The 18,798-nt window shown below is 40.2% G+C and overlaps 2 protein-coding genes across 2 annotated transcripts; both read right to left on the bottom strand.

Annotated features, from left to right (window-relative positions):
• Positions 1-7,759: 7,759 nt before the first annotated feature.
• Positions 7,760-8,731, bottom strand: LOC308525444 (olfactory receptor 52E8-like; the record flags this gene model as incomplete). The annotated part of the gene is made up of 1 exon (XM_081100264.1): positions 7,760-8,731. The coding sequence occupies one exon, from the start codon at positions 8,729-8,731 to the stop codon at positions 7,760-7,762; it is 972 nt and encodes a 323-aa protein (XP_080956390.1).
• A 7,753-nt stretch (positions 8,732-16,484) lies between these two features.
• On the bottom strand, positions 16,485-17,456 carry LOC308525443 (olfactory receptor 52E8-like; the record flags this gene model as incomplete). Its single annotated transcript, XM_081100263.1, has 1 exon — positions 16,485-17,456. The coding sequence occupies one exon, from the start codon at positions 17,454-17,456 to the stop codon at positions 16,485-16,487; it is 972 nt and encodes a 323-aa protein (XP_080956389.1).
• Between the last annotated feature and the right edge of the window lie 1,342 nt (positions 17,457-18,798).

The following is an 18,798-nucleotide window of genomic DNA, read 5'->3' as shown; positions in this document are numbered from 1 at the left end:
TTCCTGCCACTGTTGTTGATTTTGCGTATTGGTGTTAGAAGTCATCTTCACATGAAGGATGCTTGCTCCACTTCTTCTTTCCCAGTCTCCTGATAAAATTCAAAATAACTGTAATATTCATTTTCTCTCATTCAATATTATTAAAACTATCCTGCCATCCTTAACCTGGACATCAGATGGCTCCAGGAATCAAGCCAGTCCCACTCTTCCTCAGATCATTCCGATTCACAAAAGGTTGAACAAGAAGAGAGAGGAGAATACCCATGAAGGTGATATTCAAGGTAAGGAGTAGAAATAATAAAGGTCTTTGTTTTTTGTACTTTCTGGTGTTACATACATTGTATTTAATGTATATGAAATATACTTTAGCATATGAAATTCAACACATTATTTTATTGAGAAACTTGAGGACCATTTATATATGTATTTGAAAACCATTTATCTATGTATTATGTATATTTATATTTGTAAATATACATGCATGTTTATACATATACTAGAGGCCCAGTGCACAAAGTTCATGCACTGGGGGTTGAGGGGTTCCCTCAGCCTGGCCTGCACCCTATCACAGTCTGTGGCCCTTGCAGTCTGGGACCCCTGCAGTCTGGGACCCTTCGCTCCTTACTGCCCGCCTGCAGTGGAGGTGGGAGAGGCTTGCACCACAGCTGCTGCACTCACCAGCCATGAGCCTGGCTTCTGGCTGAACTCCTGCATTGAGTGTCTGCCCCCTGGTGGTCAGTGCCCGTAATAGAGACCAGTCATTCCACCACTCATTCTGCCATTTTAGGGTTTTTTATGTAGGATATGCATATTTTTCTTTTTTTTTTTTTTTTTTTTTACTGTGCCTATACCTTTGACTATTTGATCCTGAAACCGGAGGCTGAAAATTTACTTTTGTTTATTCATGCACCTAAAACCGCATCACACATACAAATTCTCAGAAAACAATGTTTCTTAAATGACTGAGTCAGAGAAAATTCATAACAACATCCAGCATACACCAGGTGATTAATAACATAGTTTCCAAATTAGCTAGATAGTCCAACAGCCATCTTCATCCAAAATATTTTGGATCATGAATAAAGACAAGAAAAGGAAGACATGTTGCACAGGGGCTTATAAAGTTAGGGCAAACTTTGATTTACCAGTATACAATGTTCTAAATTGAAATGGTCTCATTTTCCATTGAACAAACAAAAACTTAAATTAATTTAAGAAGCTTTCTTGGGAAGTGTAATCAGGGCTACCTAAAGAGTTTTGCGGTTTTTTTAGCTCCCATATTCAAGTCCATTTAACTCACTTATACATGGAAAAGGAGGTGTCACCTTGGATACCCTTTAGATTAGAGTTTAGTAAAGCTATACTCTAACCCAGTGGTCGACAAACTCATTAGTCAACAGAGCCAAATATCAACAGTACAACGATTGAAATTTCTTTTGAGAGCCACATTTGTTAAACTTAAACTATATAGGTAGGTACATTGTTATTAACTTAATTAGGGTGCTCCTAAGGCTTAGGAAGGGCCACACTCAAGGGGCCAAAGAGTCGCATGTGGCTCGCGAGCCACAGTTTGCCGACCATAGCTCTATCCCAATCTTGATGTTTTCCTGAATGTCTCCTTTAAGTACTAAATGAAAAAGGAATTTGTTAAATGGTTCTTTATATAGCTTGAGTGGCAAATTCCTGGATTTACTTATCCTGAGTTCATATTTTAAGACAATCAAGAATGGGGAAGTTGTTTATTGGCTAACTTCCTAAATGGAAGCAATTTTGAAAACAGTGTGGAAATGATAGTGTATGGGGCTAGTTGCCTGGAAATTGGGGGAGTTCATATTTGAGTAGTACCCATCAGAGACAGATGCACAGAAAAAGCCTCCTTTTGCTATAGGACCATCCTGTAGCAAAAAATGTGGCCCCTCTGGGGCCTTTTAGGAGTAACGGAAAGAAGGGATGAGACATTGGGTAGAAATTTAGATAGAAACTTGAGTAAGACTTGGCCAATACTCTCACACTGTGATGAGGATGATATAAAGATGAAATTTTAATAAAATGTTGCATGATGGTAGAAAAACAAAGGAAATACTGTGGGTATGGATTTGAACAAAATAAACTTTATGTAGGATATGAAATGGATCAAAAACTATATTTTACAAAGAAGCACAAGAAGTTTATTGCAGCTAGAAATGAATGTGTGTTTTAAAAACAGGAACTAAAATTATCATGGGCCCTACCCTGAAAGGTGAGTCCATAGGTTTGTCCTTTAAGAGCTGGACTCTGTGATGTGTGCAACCTTCTCTAGATTCTGGAGATTAATGGCTCTATCTTTCAGTGAAAACTGTCACCCAAATGAGCTAGAGCATGTGGTGGTAGAATTATTATGGTTTTATCCACAGAAGAAAGCTCTTTCCTATTCTCACCTCTGAATTTCCAGGAGTGCTACACAGAATTGATCAGTTACCAATGAGCAAACCAACCAGTTACTCATTTCATAAGTAAAAACCAATCTATCCCATCAAAATAGATGTATACAACCTCAGATCTTTGCCAGGCACAATGATGAGACTGGGCCCCAGCTTCTCCTCTTTGAGATCATGGTTTCTAATGTTCTGTAATGAACTTATATCAGACAGTCATTCTCTCGGTTCTGCATCATGTTGGTACTCCACTATATTCCACACCTCCACCTCAGCTACCCCAGTGTACATTAACACCATTTCAAGTCCTCTACCTGATAAAGATAACAAGAAGAGATTCTTTATACCAGCGGTTTGCATCAGGATTGATTGTTTTCCCCTTGGGTATATTTAGGAATGTCAGGAAACATTGTTTTATTATCACAACTTGAAGGAAGTGTTACTGATGTCTAGATGCCAGGGATGTTGCGAAACATCCTACAATGCACAGAGCATCCCGCCCCCCCTGCCAAAAAAAAACAAAAAACAGCACAACAACAAAAAGAAAAATCTGACCCACAATGTAAATAATACCAAAATTGAAAACCCTACCCTCCACCTTTCATCTTATCTCTGCCTAATTCATAGTCCCATGGCATAGTGGTATGCTACTAGGAAAAGACCTGCACTATTACATGTTATCTTATTTCTCAGTTAACTTTTTACCTTGGTCCTGAGTCCTAATAAAATAAAACAAAACAAAACAAAATATAAAAAACTTTATTAGTAGTCACAGTTATGCTTCATAATTTATTCAGTCAATGTGTCTGTTCACAAACATACCTGCTTATCTCATTTAGTAGGTCTGAAAATGTGCTAGGTGCCAGGAAAGCATAGTCCTTGGTCTCTTGATGTTGTACCTAACATAAAGTTGAAAAAAATAAATGAACTGATATAGAGTTTTCTTCTGTATCTCACCTGCTGTTGTATGTGTGGGACTACGGATGTGAATATATGTTGCCATGAAAATTTATGGTATAAAATTTGTACTGCCCAAAGCTTGCCTGTGTATTCTTTTTATCCTTTTTCCAATGCTGTGTTACACACTTATTTTCTTTTCCTCACTCTATTCTAACTTAGCATGAACTCATTCCCAATTTTCCACAACCCTAACTACGAATAACAGTCTTACCTTGCTTTCCAAATGTCTCTGAGAGGACAGCGCTTGAAAATATAATCTGACCTCTCTCTGGGTCCACACCTTGCTGGCAACGAATAGGCATTTATATTGGTGCGGTGGCCCTGCGTCCAGTTGGATGGGGACTGTAGTCTCCCTGGGTTTCTGACAGAGACGAAGTAATATTCACTGGAGAGTTCTTCCTCCCTACATTGGCACTCTGGGGCAAGAGTCACCAGCTCTCTATTTTTTCCAATGACAATGTAGCTTTTCTGCTTTCCTACTTAAAAACCTAAATTCCTGATTAACATTTAAATTCCTGATTTAAATGATTATCTGCCTTCTTCAATGATATGTCCCATCAGTCTTCCCTCTTTGTTCTACATCATCTCTGTCATAGCCTAAATTTGATATGCCTATTATTCCTTTGCCCCACTCCTCATGAACTATTTAGGTGAAAGACCAGATAAAGCAACAAAAATGTCATGTGATAACCCAAGATTTTAGAGATAGGAAAGCTCAATAAGGTGAGCTAACTTCTTACTCATGATTACCCCACCAGTTGTTTAATGATTATATGAGCAAGGAAAGAGGCTAATTACCAGGACAGAGAGAAACCACTCAGTCTCAAGGAATCTTGCAAAGTTAAGCTCCAGATAAGAGTCTTAGCTGAGCCTAGGCCCAGACATATCAGTAAAGAAACTAGCTTTGGATCACCTACCCCACATATTGCAATCTCTAAATTATTTAAATTGATTTCATCCATTAGAGCTACCCCAACCGAGATGCTATGTTTTGTTGAAAAAAATGAGTCTTCCTTGGTGTGCTTTTTCTGAATTCCTGACTTATAGAATCTGTAAACATAATAAAATATTTGATTTGTTGTTTTATACACTTAAATTTTGGCATTTCTTATACGCAAGAATAGAAAACCAAGAGGAAACTTTCTACCTTAAATTAGGTTCCATTTTAATGAACCCAAAACATGTGTTATTTCTTTGAAAGCCATGCATAGAAAGAAAGACTGATGGACCTCGAGGAGAATGAAGGTGAGGACAGAAGAAAAATGAGAAAGGTTTAATTAACAGCTTCAGAAAGGGGATAGTTTTCATATCCAGATATCAAGTTTGGCCAAACTGTTGCCTTCAGTAACATGGAAAATAGAAAACACTTATAATGAACTGGATTTAGCTAAAGTGATTTCCACGCAGAATGTTAGAAGTGTCAAATGGTTTCTTTTATTGATATACTAGTGGCTCGGTGCATGTAATTCATGCACTGGGGTGGGGGGTGGGGTGTCCCTCAGCCCGGCCTGCACCATCTTTGATCTGGGACCCCTTAGGGGATGTCCGACTGCCCCCCCGACTGCAGGCTGGCGGTGGGGGGCAGTTAGGAGTGACTGCTGGCAGTCGGACATCCCTCTCGTAATCTGGGATAGTTGGTTCCTAACCGCTCACCTACTTAGCCTGCCTGATTGCCCCCAACTGCCCCCCCTGCTGGCTGGTTGCCCCCAAATGTCACCCCCTATTGGCCTGATCGCCCCAACTGCACCCCTCTGCCAGCCTGCTCAACCCCAACTTCCCCCCTCTGCCAGCCTGGTCGCCCCTAACTGACACCACCACCCCCCGCCAGCCTGGTTTCTCCCAACTGTCACCCCCACTGACCTAGTTGCATCTCACTACCCCCTTGCTGCCAGCCTAATTGCCCCCAACAACCTCCCCTGCTGGCCTGGTCACCCCCACTGCACCCCCACCCACCAGCCTGGTTTCCCCTAACTCCCACCCCTGCTGGCCTGGTTGCCCACAACTGCCCCCCCCCCCCCGCCCCCGCCAGCCTGATCCCCCCACGCAGCCTGCTGTTCAGTCGTTTGGTCGTCCCACACTAACCCTCCTGAGGGCCTGGTCGCCCCACACAGCCTGCTGCTCAGTCGTTTGGTTGTCCCTCACTAAACCCCCTGACGGCCTTGTTGCCCCACTCAGCCTGTTCAGTCATCCGTTCAGTTGTTTCAGATGTGATGACCCCTGGCTCTTTATATATACATAGATAGATAGATAGACTAGAGGCCCCTGAGGGGCTCCTCGGCCTGGCCTGCGGCCTCTCACAATCTGGGACCCCTCGGGCGATGTCAGACAGCCAGTTTTGACCCGATCCCTGCAGGCCTGGTCCAGACAGGAGGGAGCCTGATCCTGTGCTTTGAGCGTCTATCCCCTGGTGGTCAGTACCTGTCATAGCAACTGGTTGACTGGTCTTTTGGTTGTTCGGTCACTTAGGCTTTTATATATATAGATAATTGACACTCTACTCATCGATAAATGTGAGTCTGATTCCTCTCTCTTTGAATTTGGAGCTGCATATGACTGCTGGAATCAATAGAGTATGCTGAAGGCAGTGCTATATAACTTCTCAGAATTGAATTTAATAGGCAATGTAACTTCAATCTTATACTGATGGGAAGACTACTTCTTTGGACCTTTATAAGAGGTTGATTCTAAGACCACCCTATTAGAAAAGTTACATGTAAGTTCTCTGCATAAGGATCCCAGGTGAACCTGTATTTCTAATATTCTAGCCTAGAAGCAAGACATGAGAGAAAGAAACCATCCTAGAAATGAGTGCTACAATCCACTTCTAGCCACCAGTCATTTGGATCACTCTCAACAATTGGAGTGATTATATCTGAGATCCTAAACATTATGAAGCAGAGAAGAGCAGTCCCTTTTTATCTTCTTTAAATTTCTAGTCAATGAAATCTATGAAATGAATTAACTGATGATCTTTTAAGACTCTAAACTTAGGAAATTTATTAAACAATGTTAAATAACCAAACCACTTAAGGTTAATTGGAATCACATGAGGCAAGAGAAGTGAAATTCATATAGAAGCAATATTTGAAAAGCTATCAGCCATATTTTTTATAAAAGTAATGAAAGGCATATAACTTAACTTTTAAAAAGCTACAGATTTCAATAATAATGATGTAGTTTTAAAAAATAAATAGCACATTAAGTAAACTTGTTGAAAATCAAAGACCAAAGTAAATAAAAGCTTCAAGCTAAATAAGACACATTAGCTTTGAAAAATCTCATAACAAAACCATAAAGCATGACAGAAAAATGTTGAAAATACGCCATAAAGAAAAGAATACCATCTTCACCTTGGTTCTCTAGTAGACTCTGAGATGGAGATGCTATATAGATTTATTCAAAAGTACTCTAGAGATGTAAACTTTTAAAGAAGTTGTAATTGCACAGAGAGCTGATGTTTGTTCCATACTGTGATTTTAATATGCACATGTTTAGTGATTCATTATAAAGAGCATTTTTATGTACTTATTGACTAATTGTTTATATGTTTTAAAAAATGCATATATAATACTTTGTCTATTTTTTGTTTTCTTTATTGATTAAGGTTACATATGTGTCCTTATCCCCCCATTGCCCCTCCACCCCCCCGCTCATGCCCTCACCCCCCTAGTGTCTGTGTCCATTGGTCATGCTTATATGCATGCAAACAAGTCCTTTGGTTGATCTCTCCCCCTTCATCCCCCCTCTCCTCCCCCGCTTTCCCTCTGATTGATGCTTCTCTGTCTCTGGATCTGTTTTTGTTCATCAATTTATGTTGTTCCATTATATTCCACAAATAAGTGAGATCATGTGATATTTATCTTTCTCCAACTGACTTATTGTCTATTTTTTAATTGGGTAATTTGGCTACGTTTATAATTAAATTATGAGTTCTTTATATATTTTGATACAAATCATTTATCATACATATGATATAAAAATATTTTCTCACAGACTGTGGCTTGCTTTTTCATTTTATTATTAGTATCTTTGAAAGAAAATATATTTTAATTTTAGTGAAGTACAATTAATCATTTAATAATATTTTTGCCATTGTCTTATCTATATAATCTTGTACCAAGGCTCTTGTCTTTAGTTCTCTGATCTACTGTAGGTTAATTTTCTCTATGGTGGAAAATAAGGGTCTAAATTCATCTTTTTGCATGAAGACACTAAACTGTTCCAATCCAATATTATCATTAATGTACATATTATTAACATTAAACATAAAACCTGCAATTCAAAGATAATTAATGTTGTTGGTCTCAATATTTTTCTTTGTCTTCCTTTTTTCTAATTGGTTAGACATAAGACAATCTAATTTTACAGTGCACAAAACATGAATTCTATTTAAATCTTTCAAGATCTCTGACTGTTTGTATATCTTTCTTGAACAAAATTCTCAGCACTCGCTCCCTAATCTGCTTGGTCCGGACCCCATAGATTACAGGATTGAGGGCTGGAGGAACTACCACGTATAGATTGGCTAAGAGAATATGGACATATTGGGGAACATTGTGGCCAAAACGGTGTGACAAGAAAGAGAAAAAGGCAGGAGTGAAAAAGGCTAAGATAACACCAATATGGGATCCACAGGTGTTGAGGGCTTTGAGTCGAGCCTCCCAGGAAGGCAGGCAAAAGACTGCATAGAGGATCCTGGCATAGGAGAGAATAATTAGGAGCACATCCAATAATAAGAGAGAAATGTTGCCAAGGCCAAACATTATATTCAGTTTGATGCTGGCACAGGCCAGACGGGCAATGCCCATGTGCTCACAGTAGGTATGAGGGATGATATGATGCCCACAGAAGGGCAGCCTCAGGAGGAGAAACACCAGTGGGCCCACCATGTACAGGCTCCGCAGAATGGAAATGCCTGCAATAACGCTGATGACTTTGCTGGTGAGGATCGTGGTATAGCGAAGGGGTTTACAAATGGCAATGTAGCGGTCAAAGGCCATGGCCACCAACACAATGCTCTCCATAACAGTGAAGAAGTGGATGAAGAACATCTGGGAAAGGCAGCTTTCAAAAGATATGCTCCTGAGGTTGAACCAGAAAATCCCCAGCATTTTGGGGATGGCGGCTGTGGACAGGCCCAGGTCGATGGTGTCCAACATGGCCAGGAAGTAGTACATGGGCTCATGGAGGCTATGCTCAGTCCGGATCACGAACAGGACAGCAGCATTCCCCAGGAGGGCAACAAGATACACAAAGAGAAAGGGGAATCCAATCCAGACATGCATGTCCTCTAGCCCTGGGATGCCCAGCAAAAGGAATGAGGAAGGACGGAACTGGGTGTCATTAGGCATAGACATCCTTCCTGCCACTGTTGTTGATTTTGCGTATTGGTGTTAGAAGTCATCTTCACATGAAGGATGCTTGCTCCACTTCTTCTTTCCCAGTCTCCTGATAAAATTCAAAATAACTGTAATATTCATTTTCTCTCATTCAATATTATTAAAACTATCCTGCCATCCTTACCTGGACATCAGATGGCTCCAGGAATCAAGCCAGTCCCACTCTTCCTCAGATCATTCCGATTCACAAAAGGTTGAACAAGAAGAGAGAGGAGAATACCCATGAAGGTGATATTCAAGGTAAGGAGTAGAAATAATAAAGGTCTTTGTTTTTTGTACTTTCTGGTGTTACATACATTGTATTTAATGTATATGAAATATACTTTAGCATATGAAATTCAACACATTATTTTATTGAGAAACTTGAGGACCATTTATATATGTATTTGAAAACCATTTATCTATGTATTATGTATATTTATATTTGTAAATATACATGCATGTTTATACATATACTAGAGGCCCAGTGCACAAAGTTCATGCACTGGGGGTTGAGGGGTTCCCTCAGCCTGGCCTGCACCCTATCACAGTCTGTGGCCCTTGCAGTCTGGGACCCCTGCAGTCTGGGACCCTTCGCTCCTTACTGCCCGCCTGCAGTGGAGGTGGGAGAGGCTTGCACCACAGCTGCTGCACTCACCAGCCATGAGCCTGGCTTCTGGCTGAACTCCTGCATTGAGTGTCTGCCCCCTGGTGGTCAGTGCCCGTAATAGAGACCAGTCATTCCACCACTCATTCTGCCATTTTAGGGTTTTTTATGTAGGATATGCATATTTTTTTTTTTTTTTTTTTTTACTGTGCCTATACCTTTGACTATTTGATCCTGAAACCGGAGGCTGAAAATTTACTTTTGTTTATTCATGCACCTAAAACCGCATCACACATACAAATTCTCAGAAAACAATGTTTCTTAAATGACTGAGTCAGAGAAAATTCATAACAACATCCAGCATACACCAGGTGATTAATAACATAGTTTCCAAATTAGCTAGATAGTCCAACAGCCATCTTCATCCAAAACATTTTGGATCATGAATAAAGACAAGAAAAGGAAGACATGTTGCACAGGGGCTTATAAAGTTAGGGCAAACTTTGATTTACCAGTATACAATGTTCTAAATTGAAATGGTCTCATTTTCCATTGAACAAACAAAAACTTAAATTAATTTAAGAAGCTTTCTTGGGAAGTGTAATCAGGGCTACCTAAAGAGTTTTGCGGTTTTTTTAGCTCCCATATTCAAGTCCATTTAACTCACTTATACATGGAAAAGGAGGTGTCACCTTGGATACCCTTTAGATTAGAGTTTAGTAAAGCTATACTCTAACCCAGTGGTCGACAAACTCATTAGTCAACAGAGCCAAATATCAACAGTACAACGATTGAAATTTCTTTTGAGAGCCACATTTGTTAAACTTAAACTATATAGGTAGGTACATTGTTATTAACTTAATTAGGGTGCTCCTAAGGCTTAGGAAGGGCCACACTCAAGGGGCCAAAGAGTCGCATGTGGCTCGCGAGCCACAGTTTGCCGACCATAGCTCTATCCCAATCTTGATGTTTTCCTGAATGTCTCCTTTAAGTACTGAATGAAAAAGGAATTTGTTAAATGGTTCTTTATATAGCTTGAGTGGCAAATTCCTGGATTTACTTATCCTGAGTTCATATTTTAAGACAATCAAGAAAGGGGAAGTTGTTTATTGGCTAACTTCCTAAATGGAAGCAATTTTGAAAACAGTGTGGAAATGATAGTGTATGGGGCTAGTTGCCTGGAAATTGGGGGAGTTCATATTTGAGTAGTACCCATCAGAGACAGATGCACAGAAAAAGCCTCCTTTTGCTATAGGACCATCCTGTAGCAAAAAATGTGGCCCCTCTGGGGCCTTTTAGGAGTAACAGAAAGAAGGGATGAGACATTGGGTAGAAATTTAGATAGAAAATTTGAATAAGACTTGGCCAATACTCTCACACTGTGATGAGGGTGATATAAAGATGAAATTTTAATAAAATGTTGCATGATGGTAGAAAAACAAAGGAAATACTGTGGGTATGGATTTGAACAAAATAAACTTTATGTAGGATATGAAATGGATCAAAAACTATATTTTACAAAGAAGCACAAGAAGTTTATTGCAGCTAGAAATGAATGTGTGTTTTAAAAACAGGAACTAAAATTATCATGGGCCCTACCCTGAAAGGTGAGTCCATAGGTTTGTCCTTTAAGAGCTGGACTCTGTGATCTGTGCAACCTTCTCTAGATTCTGGAGATTAATGGCTCTATCTTTCAGTGAAAACTGTCACCCAAATGAGCTAGAGCATGTGGTGGTAGAATTATTATGGTTTTATCCACAGAAGAAAGCTCTTTCCTATTCTCACCTCTGAATTTCCAGGAGTGCTACACAGAATTGATCAGTTACCAATGAGCAAACCAACCAGTTACTCATTTCATAAGTAAAAACCAATCTATCCCATCAAAATAGATGTATACAACCTCAGATCTTTGCCAGGCACAATGATGAGACTGGGCCCCAGCTTCTCCTCTTTGAGATCATGGTTTCTAATGTTCTGTAATGAACTTATATCAGACAGTCATTCTCTCGGTTCTGCATCATGTTGGTACTCCACTATATTCCACACCTCCACCTCAGCTACCCCAGTGTACATTAACACCATTTCAAGTCCTCTACCTGATAAAGATAACAAGAAGAGATTCTTTATACCAGCGGTTTGCATCAGGATTGATTGTTTTCCCCTTGGGTATATTTAGGAATGTCAGGAAACATTGTTTTATTATCACAACTTGAAGGAAGTGTTACTGATGTCTAGATGCCAGGGATGTTGCGAAACATCCTACAATGCACAGAGCATCCCGCCCCCCCTGCCAAAAAAAAACAAAAAACAGCACAACAACAAAAAGAAAAATCTGACCCACAATGTAAATAATACCAAAATTGAAAACCCTACCCTCCACCTTTCATCTTATCTCTGCCTAATTCATAGTCCCATGGCATAGTGGTATGCTACTAGGAAAAGACCTGCACTATTACATGTTATCTTATTTCTCAGTTAACTTTTTACCTTGGTCCTGAGTCCTAATAAAATAAAACAAAACAAAACAAAATATAAAAAACTTTATTAGTAGTCACAGTTATGCTTCATAATTTATTCAGTCAATGTGTCTGTTCACAAACATACCTGCTTATCTCATTTAGTAGGTCTGAAAATGTGCTAGGTGCCAGGAAAGCATAGTCCTTGGTCTCTTGATGTTGTACCTAACATAAAGTTGAAAAAAATAAATGAACTGATATAGAGTTTTCTTCTGTATCTCACCTGCTGTTGTATGTGTGGGACTACGGATGTGAATATATGTTGCCATGAAAATTTATGGTATAAAATTTGTACTGCCCAAAGCTTGCCTGTGTATTCTTTTTATCCTTTTTCCAATGCTGTGTTACACACTTATTTTCTTTTCCTCACTCTATTCTAACTTAGCATGAACTCATTCCCAATTTTCCACAACCCTAACTACGAATAACAGTCTTACCTTGCTTTCCAAATGTCTCTGAGAGGACAGCGCTTGAAAATATAATCTGACCTCTCTCTGGGTCCACACCTTGCTGGCAACGAATAGGCATTTATATTGGTGCGGTGGCCCTGCGTCCAGTTGGATGGGGACTGTAGTCTCCCTGGGTTTCTGACAGAGACGAAGTAATATTCACTGGAGAGTTCTTCCTCCCTACATTGGCACTCTGGGGCAAGAGTCACCAGCTCTCTATTTTTTCCAATGACAATGTAGCTTTTCTGCTTTCCTACTTAAAAACCTAAATTCCTGATTAACATTTAAATTCCTGATTTAAATGATTATCTGCCTTCTTCAATGATATGTCCCATCAGTCTTCCCTCTTTGTTCTACATCATCTCTGTCATAGCCTAAATTTGATATGCCTATTATTCCTTTGCCCCACTCCTCATGAACTATTTAGGTGAAAGACCAGATAAAGCAACAAAAATGTCATGTGATAACCCAAGATTTTAGAGATAGGAAAGCTCAATAAGGTGAGCTAACTTCTTACTCATGATTACCCCACCAGTTGTTTAATGATTATATGAGCAAGGAAAGAGGCTAATTACCAGGACAGAGAGAAACCACTCAGTCTCAAGGAATCTTGCAAAGTTAAGCTCCAGATAAGAGTCTTAGCTGAGCCTAGGCCCAGACATATCAGTAAAGAAACTAGCTTTGGATCACCTACCCCACATATTGCAATCTCTAAATTATTTAAATTGATTTCATCCATTAGAGCTACCCCAACCGAGATGCTATGTTTTGTTGAAAAAAATGAGTCTTCCTTGGTGTGCTTTTTCTGAATTCCTGACTTATAGAATCTGTAAACATAATAAAATATTTGATTTGTTGTTTTATACACTTAAATTTTGGCATTTCTTATACGCAAGAATAGAAAACCAAGAGGAAACTTTCTACCTTAAATTAGGTTCCATTTTAATGAACCCAAAACATGTGTTATTTCTTTGAAAGCCATGCATAGAAAGAAAGACTGATGGACCTCGAGGAGAATGAAGGTGAGGACAGAAGAAAAATGAGAAAGGTTTAATTAACAGCTTCAGAAAGGGGATAGTTTTCATATCCAGATATCAAGTTTGGCCAAACTGTTGCCTTCAGTAACATGGAAAATAGAAAACACTTATAATGAACTGGATTTAGCTAAAGTGATTTCCACGCAGAATGTTAGAAGTGTCAAATGGTTTCTTTTATTGATATACTAGTGGCTCGGTGCATGTAATTCATGCACTGGGGTGGGGGGTGGGGTGTCCCTCAGCCCGGCCTGCACCATCTTTGATCTGGGACCCCTTAGGGGATGTCCGACTGCCCCCCCGACTGCAGGCTGGCGGTGGGGGGCAGTTAGGAGTGACTGCTGGCAGTCGGACATCCCTCTCGTAATCTGGGATAGTTGGTTCCTAACCGCTCACCTACTTAGCCTGCCTGATTGCCCCCAACTGCCCCCCCTGCTGGCTGGTTGCCCCCAAATGTCACCCCCTATTGGCCTGATCGCCCCAACTGCACCCCTCTGCCAGCCTGCTCAACCCCAACTTCCCCCCTCTGCCAGCCTGGTCGCCCCTAACTGACACCACCACCCCCCGCCAGCCTGGTTTCTCCCAACTGTCACCCCCACTGACCTAGTTGCATCTCACTACCCCCTTGCTGCCAGCCTAATTGCCCCCAACAACCTCCCCTGCTGGCCTGGTCACCCCCACTGCACCCCCACCCACCAGCCTGGTTTCCCCTAACTCCCACCCCTGCTGGCCTGGTTGCCCACAACTGCCCCCCCCCCCGCCCCCGCCAGCCTGATCCCCCCACGCAGCCTGCTGTTCAGTCGTTTGGTCGTCCCACACTAACCCTCCTGAGGGCCTGGTCGCCCCACACAGCCTGCTGCTCAGTCGTTTGGTTGTCCCTCACTAAACCCCCTGACGGCCTTGTTGCCCCACTCAGCCTGTTCAGTCATCCGTTCAGTTGTTTCAGATGTGATGACCCCTGGCTCTTTATATATACATAGATAGATAGATAGACTAGAGGCCCCTGAGGGGCTCCTCGGCCTGGCCTGCGGCCTCTCACAATCTGGGACCCCTCGGGCGATGTCAGACAGCCAGTTTTGACCCGATCCCTGCAGGCCTGGTCCAGACAGGAGGGAGCCTGATCCTGTGCTTTGAGCGTCTATCCCCTGTTGGTCAGTACCTGTCATAGCAACTGGTTGACTGGTCTTTTGGTTGTTCGGTCACTTAGGCTTTTATATATATAGATAATTGACACTCTACTCATCGATAAATGTGAGTCTGATTCCTCTCTCTTTGAATTTGGAGCTGCATATGACTGCTGGAATCAATAGAGTATGCTGAAGGCAGTGCTATATAACTTCTCAGAATTGAATTTAATAGGCAATGTAACTTCAATCTTATACTGATGGGAAGACTACTTCTTTGGACCTTTATAAGAGGTTGATTCTAAGACCACCCTATTAGAAAAGTTACATGTAAGTTCTCTGCATAAGGATCCCAGGTGAACCTGTATTTCTAATATTCTAGCCTAGAAGCAAGACATGAGAGAAAGAAACCATCCTAGAAATGAGTGCTACAATCCACTTCTAGCCACCAGTCATTTGGATCACTCTCAACAATTGGAGTGATTATATCTGAGATCCTAAACATTATGAAGCAGAGAAGAGCAGTCCCTTTTTATCTTCTTTAAATTTCTAGTCAATGAAATCTATGAAATGAATTAACTGATGATCTTTTAAGACTCTAAACTTAGGAAATTTATTAAACAATGTTAAATAACCAAACCACTTAAGGTTAATTGGAATCACATGAGGCAAGAGAAGTGAAATTCATATAGAAGCAATATTTGAAAAGCTATCAGCCATATTTTTTATAAAAGTAATGAAAGGCATATAACTTAACTTTTAAAAAGCTACAGATTTCAATAATAATGATGTAGTTTTAAAAAATAAATAGCACATTAAGTAAACTTGTTGAAAATCAAAGACCAAAGTAAATAAAAGCTTCAAGCTAAATAAGACACATTAGCTTTGAAAAATCTCATAACAAAACCATAAAGCATGACAGAAAAATGTTGAAAATACGCCATAAAGAAAAGAATACCATCTTCACCTTGGTTCTCTAGTAGACTCTGAGATGGAGATGCTATATAGATTTATTCAAAAGTACTCTAGAGATGTAAACTTTTAAAGAAGTTGTAATTGCACAGAGAGCTGATGTTTGTTCCATACTGTGATTTTAATATGCACATGTTTAGTGATTCATTATAAAGAGCATTTTTATGTACTTATTGACTAATTGTTTATATGTTTTAAAAAATGCATATATAATACTTTGTCTATTTTTTGTTTTCTTTATTGATTAAGGTTACATATGTGTCCTTATCCCCCCATTGCCCCTCCACCCCCCCGCTCATGCCCTCACCCCCCTAGTGTCTGTGTCCATTGGTCATGCTTATATGCATGCAAACAAGTCCTTTGGTTGATCTCTCCCCCTTCATCCCCCCTCTCCTCCCCCGCTTTCCCTCTGATTGATGCTTCTCTGTCTCTGGATCTGTTTTTGTTCATCAATTTATGTTGTTCCATTATATTCCACAAATAAGTGAGATCATGTGATATTTATCTTTCTCCAACTGACTTATTGTCTATTTTTTAATTGGGTAATTTGGCTACGTTTATAATTAAATTATGAGTTCTTTATATATTTTGATACAAATCATTTATCATACATATGATATAAAAATATTTTCTCACAGACTGTGGCTTGCTTTTTCATTTTATTATTAGTATCTTTGAAAGAAAATATATTTTAATTTTAGTGAAGTACAATTAATCATTTAATAATATTTTTGCCATTGTCTTATCTATATAATCTTGTACCAAGGCTCTTGTCTTTAGTTCTCTGATCTACTGTAGGTTAATTTTCTCTATGGTGGAAAATAAGGGTCTAAATTCATCTTTTTGCATGAAGACACTAAACTGTTCCAATCCAATATTATCATTAATGTACATATTATTAACATTAAACATAAAACCTGCAATTCAAAGATAATTAATGTTGTTGGTCTCAATATTTTTCTTTGTCTTCCTTTTTTCTAATTGGTTAGACATAAGACAATCTAATTTTACAGTGCACAAAACATGAATTCTATTTAAATCTTTCAAGATCTCTGACTGTTTGTATATCTTTCTTGAACAAAATTCTCAGCACTCGCTCCCTAATCTGCTTGGTCCGGACCCCATAGATTACAGGATTGAGGGCTGGAGGAACTACCACGTATAGATTGGCTAAGAGAATATGGACATATTGGGGAACATTGTGGCCAAAACGGTGTGACAAGAAAGAGAAAAAGGCAGGAGTGAAAAAGGCTAAGATAACACCAATATGGGATCCACAGGTGTTGAGGGCTTTGAGTCGAGCCTCCCAGGAAGGCAGGCAAAAGACTGCATAGAGGATCCTGGCATAGGAGAGAATAATTAGGAGCACATCCAATAATAAGAGAGAAATGTTGCCAAGGCCAAACATTATATTCAGTTTGATGCTGGCACAGGCCAGACGGGCAATGCCCATGTGCTCACAGTAGGTATGAGGGATGATATGATGCCCACAGAAGGGCAGCCTCAGGAGGAGAAACACCAGTGGGCCCACCATGTACAGGCTCCGCAGAATGGAAATGCCTGCAATAACGCTGATGACTTTGCTGGTGAGGATCGTGGTATAGCGAAGGGGTTTACAAATGGCAATGTAGCGGTCAAAGGCCATGGCCACCAACACAATGCTCTCCATAACAGTGAAGAAGTGGATGAAGAACATCTGGGAAAGGCAGCTTTCAAAAGATATGCTCCTGAGGTTGAACCAGAAAATCCCCAGCATTTTGGGGATGGCGGCTGTGGACAGGCCCAGGTCGATGGTGTCCAACATGGCCAGGAAGTAGTACATGGGCTCATGGAGGCTATGCTCAGTCCGGATCACGAACAGGACAGCAGCATTCCCCAGGAGGGCAACAAGATACACAAAGAGAAAGGGGAATCCAATCCAGACATGCATGTCCTCTAGCCCTGGGATGCCCAGCAAAAGGAATGAGGAAGGACGGAACTGGGTGTCATTAGGCATAGACATCCTTCCTGCCACTGTTGTTGATTTTGCGTATTGGTGTTAGAAGTCATCTTCACATGAAGGATGCTTGCTCCACTTCTTCTTTCCCAGTCTCCTGATAAAATTCAAAATAACTGTAATATTCATTTTCTCTCATTCAATATTATTAAAACTATCCTGCCATCCTTACCTGGACATCAGATGGCTCCAGGAATCAAGCCAGTCCCACTCTTCCTCAGATCATTCCGATTCACAAAAGGTTGAACAAGAAGAGAGAGGAGAATACCCATGAAGGTGATATTCAAGGTAAGGAGTAGAAATAATAAAGGTCTTTGTTTTTTGTACTTTCTGGTGTTACATACATTGTATTTAATGTATATGAAATATACTTTAGCATATGAAATTCAACACATTATTTTATTGAGAAACTTGAGGACCATTTATATATGTATTTGAAAACCATTTATCTATGTATTATGTATATTTATATTTGTAAATATACATGCATGTTTATACATATACTAGAGGCCCAGTGCACAAAGTTCATGCACTGGGGGTTGAGGGGTTCCCTCAGCCTGGCCTGCACCCTATCACAGTCTGTGGCCCTTGCAGTCTGGGACCCCTGCAGTCTGGGACCCTTCGCTCCTTACTGCCCGCCTGCAGTGGAGGTGGGAGAGGCTTGCACCACAGCTGCTGCACTCACCAGCCATGAGCCTGGCTTCTGGCTGAACTCCTGCATTGAGTGTCTGCCCCCTGGTGGTCAGTGCCCGTAATAGAGACCAGTCATTCCACCACTCATTCTGCCATTTTAGGGTTTTTTATGTAGGATATGCATATTTTTTTTTTTTTTTTTTTTTACTGTGCCTATACCTTTGACTATTTGATCCTGAAACCGGAGGCTGAAAATTTACTTTTGTTTATTCATGCACCTAAAACCGCATCACACATACAAATTCTCAGAAAACAATGTTTCTTAAATGACTGAGTCAGAGAAAATTCATAACAACATCCAGCATACACCAGGTGATTAATAACATAGTTTCCAAATTAGCTAGATAGTCCAACAGCCATCTTCATCCAAAACATTTTGGATCATGAATAAAGACAAGAAAAGGAAGACATGTTGCACAGGGGCTTATAAAGTTAGGGCAAACTTTGATTTACCAGTATACAATGTTCTAAATTGAAATGGTCTCATTTTCCATTGAACAAACAAAAACTTAAATTAATTTAAGAAGCTTTCTTGGGAAGTGTAATCAGGGCTACCTAAAGAGTTTTGCGGTTTTTTTAGCTCCCATATTCAAGTCCATTTAACTCACTTATACATGGAAAAGGAGGTGTCACCTTGGATACCCTTTAGATTAGA

The sequence above is a fragment of the Myotis nattereri genome, assembly GCF_964212035.1.
Source record: "Myotis nattereri genome assembly, chromosome: 9".
NCBI classification, from domain to species: domain Eukaryota; kingdom Metazoa; phylum Chordata; class Mammalia; order Chiroptera; family Vespertilionidae; genus Myotis; species Myotis nattereri.
This window is presented reverse-complemented; position numbering and strand designations above follow the sequence as displayed.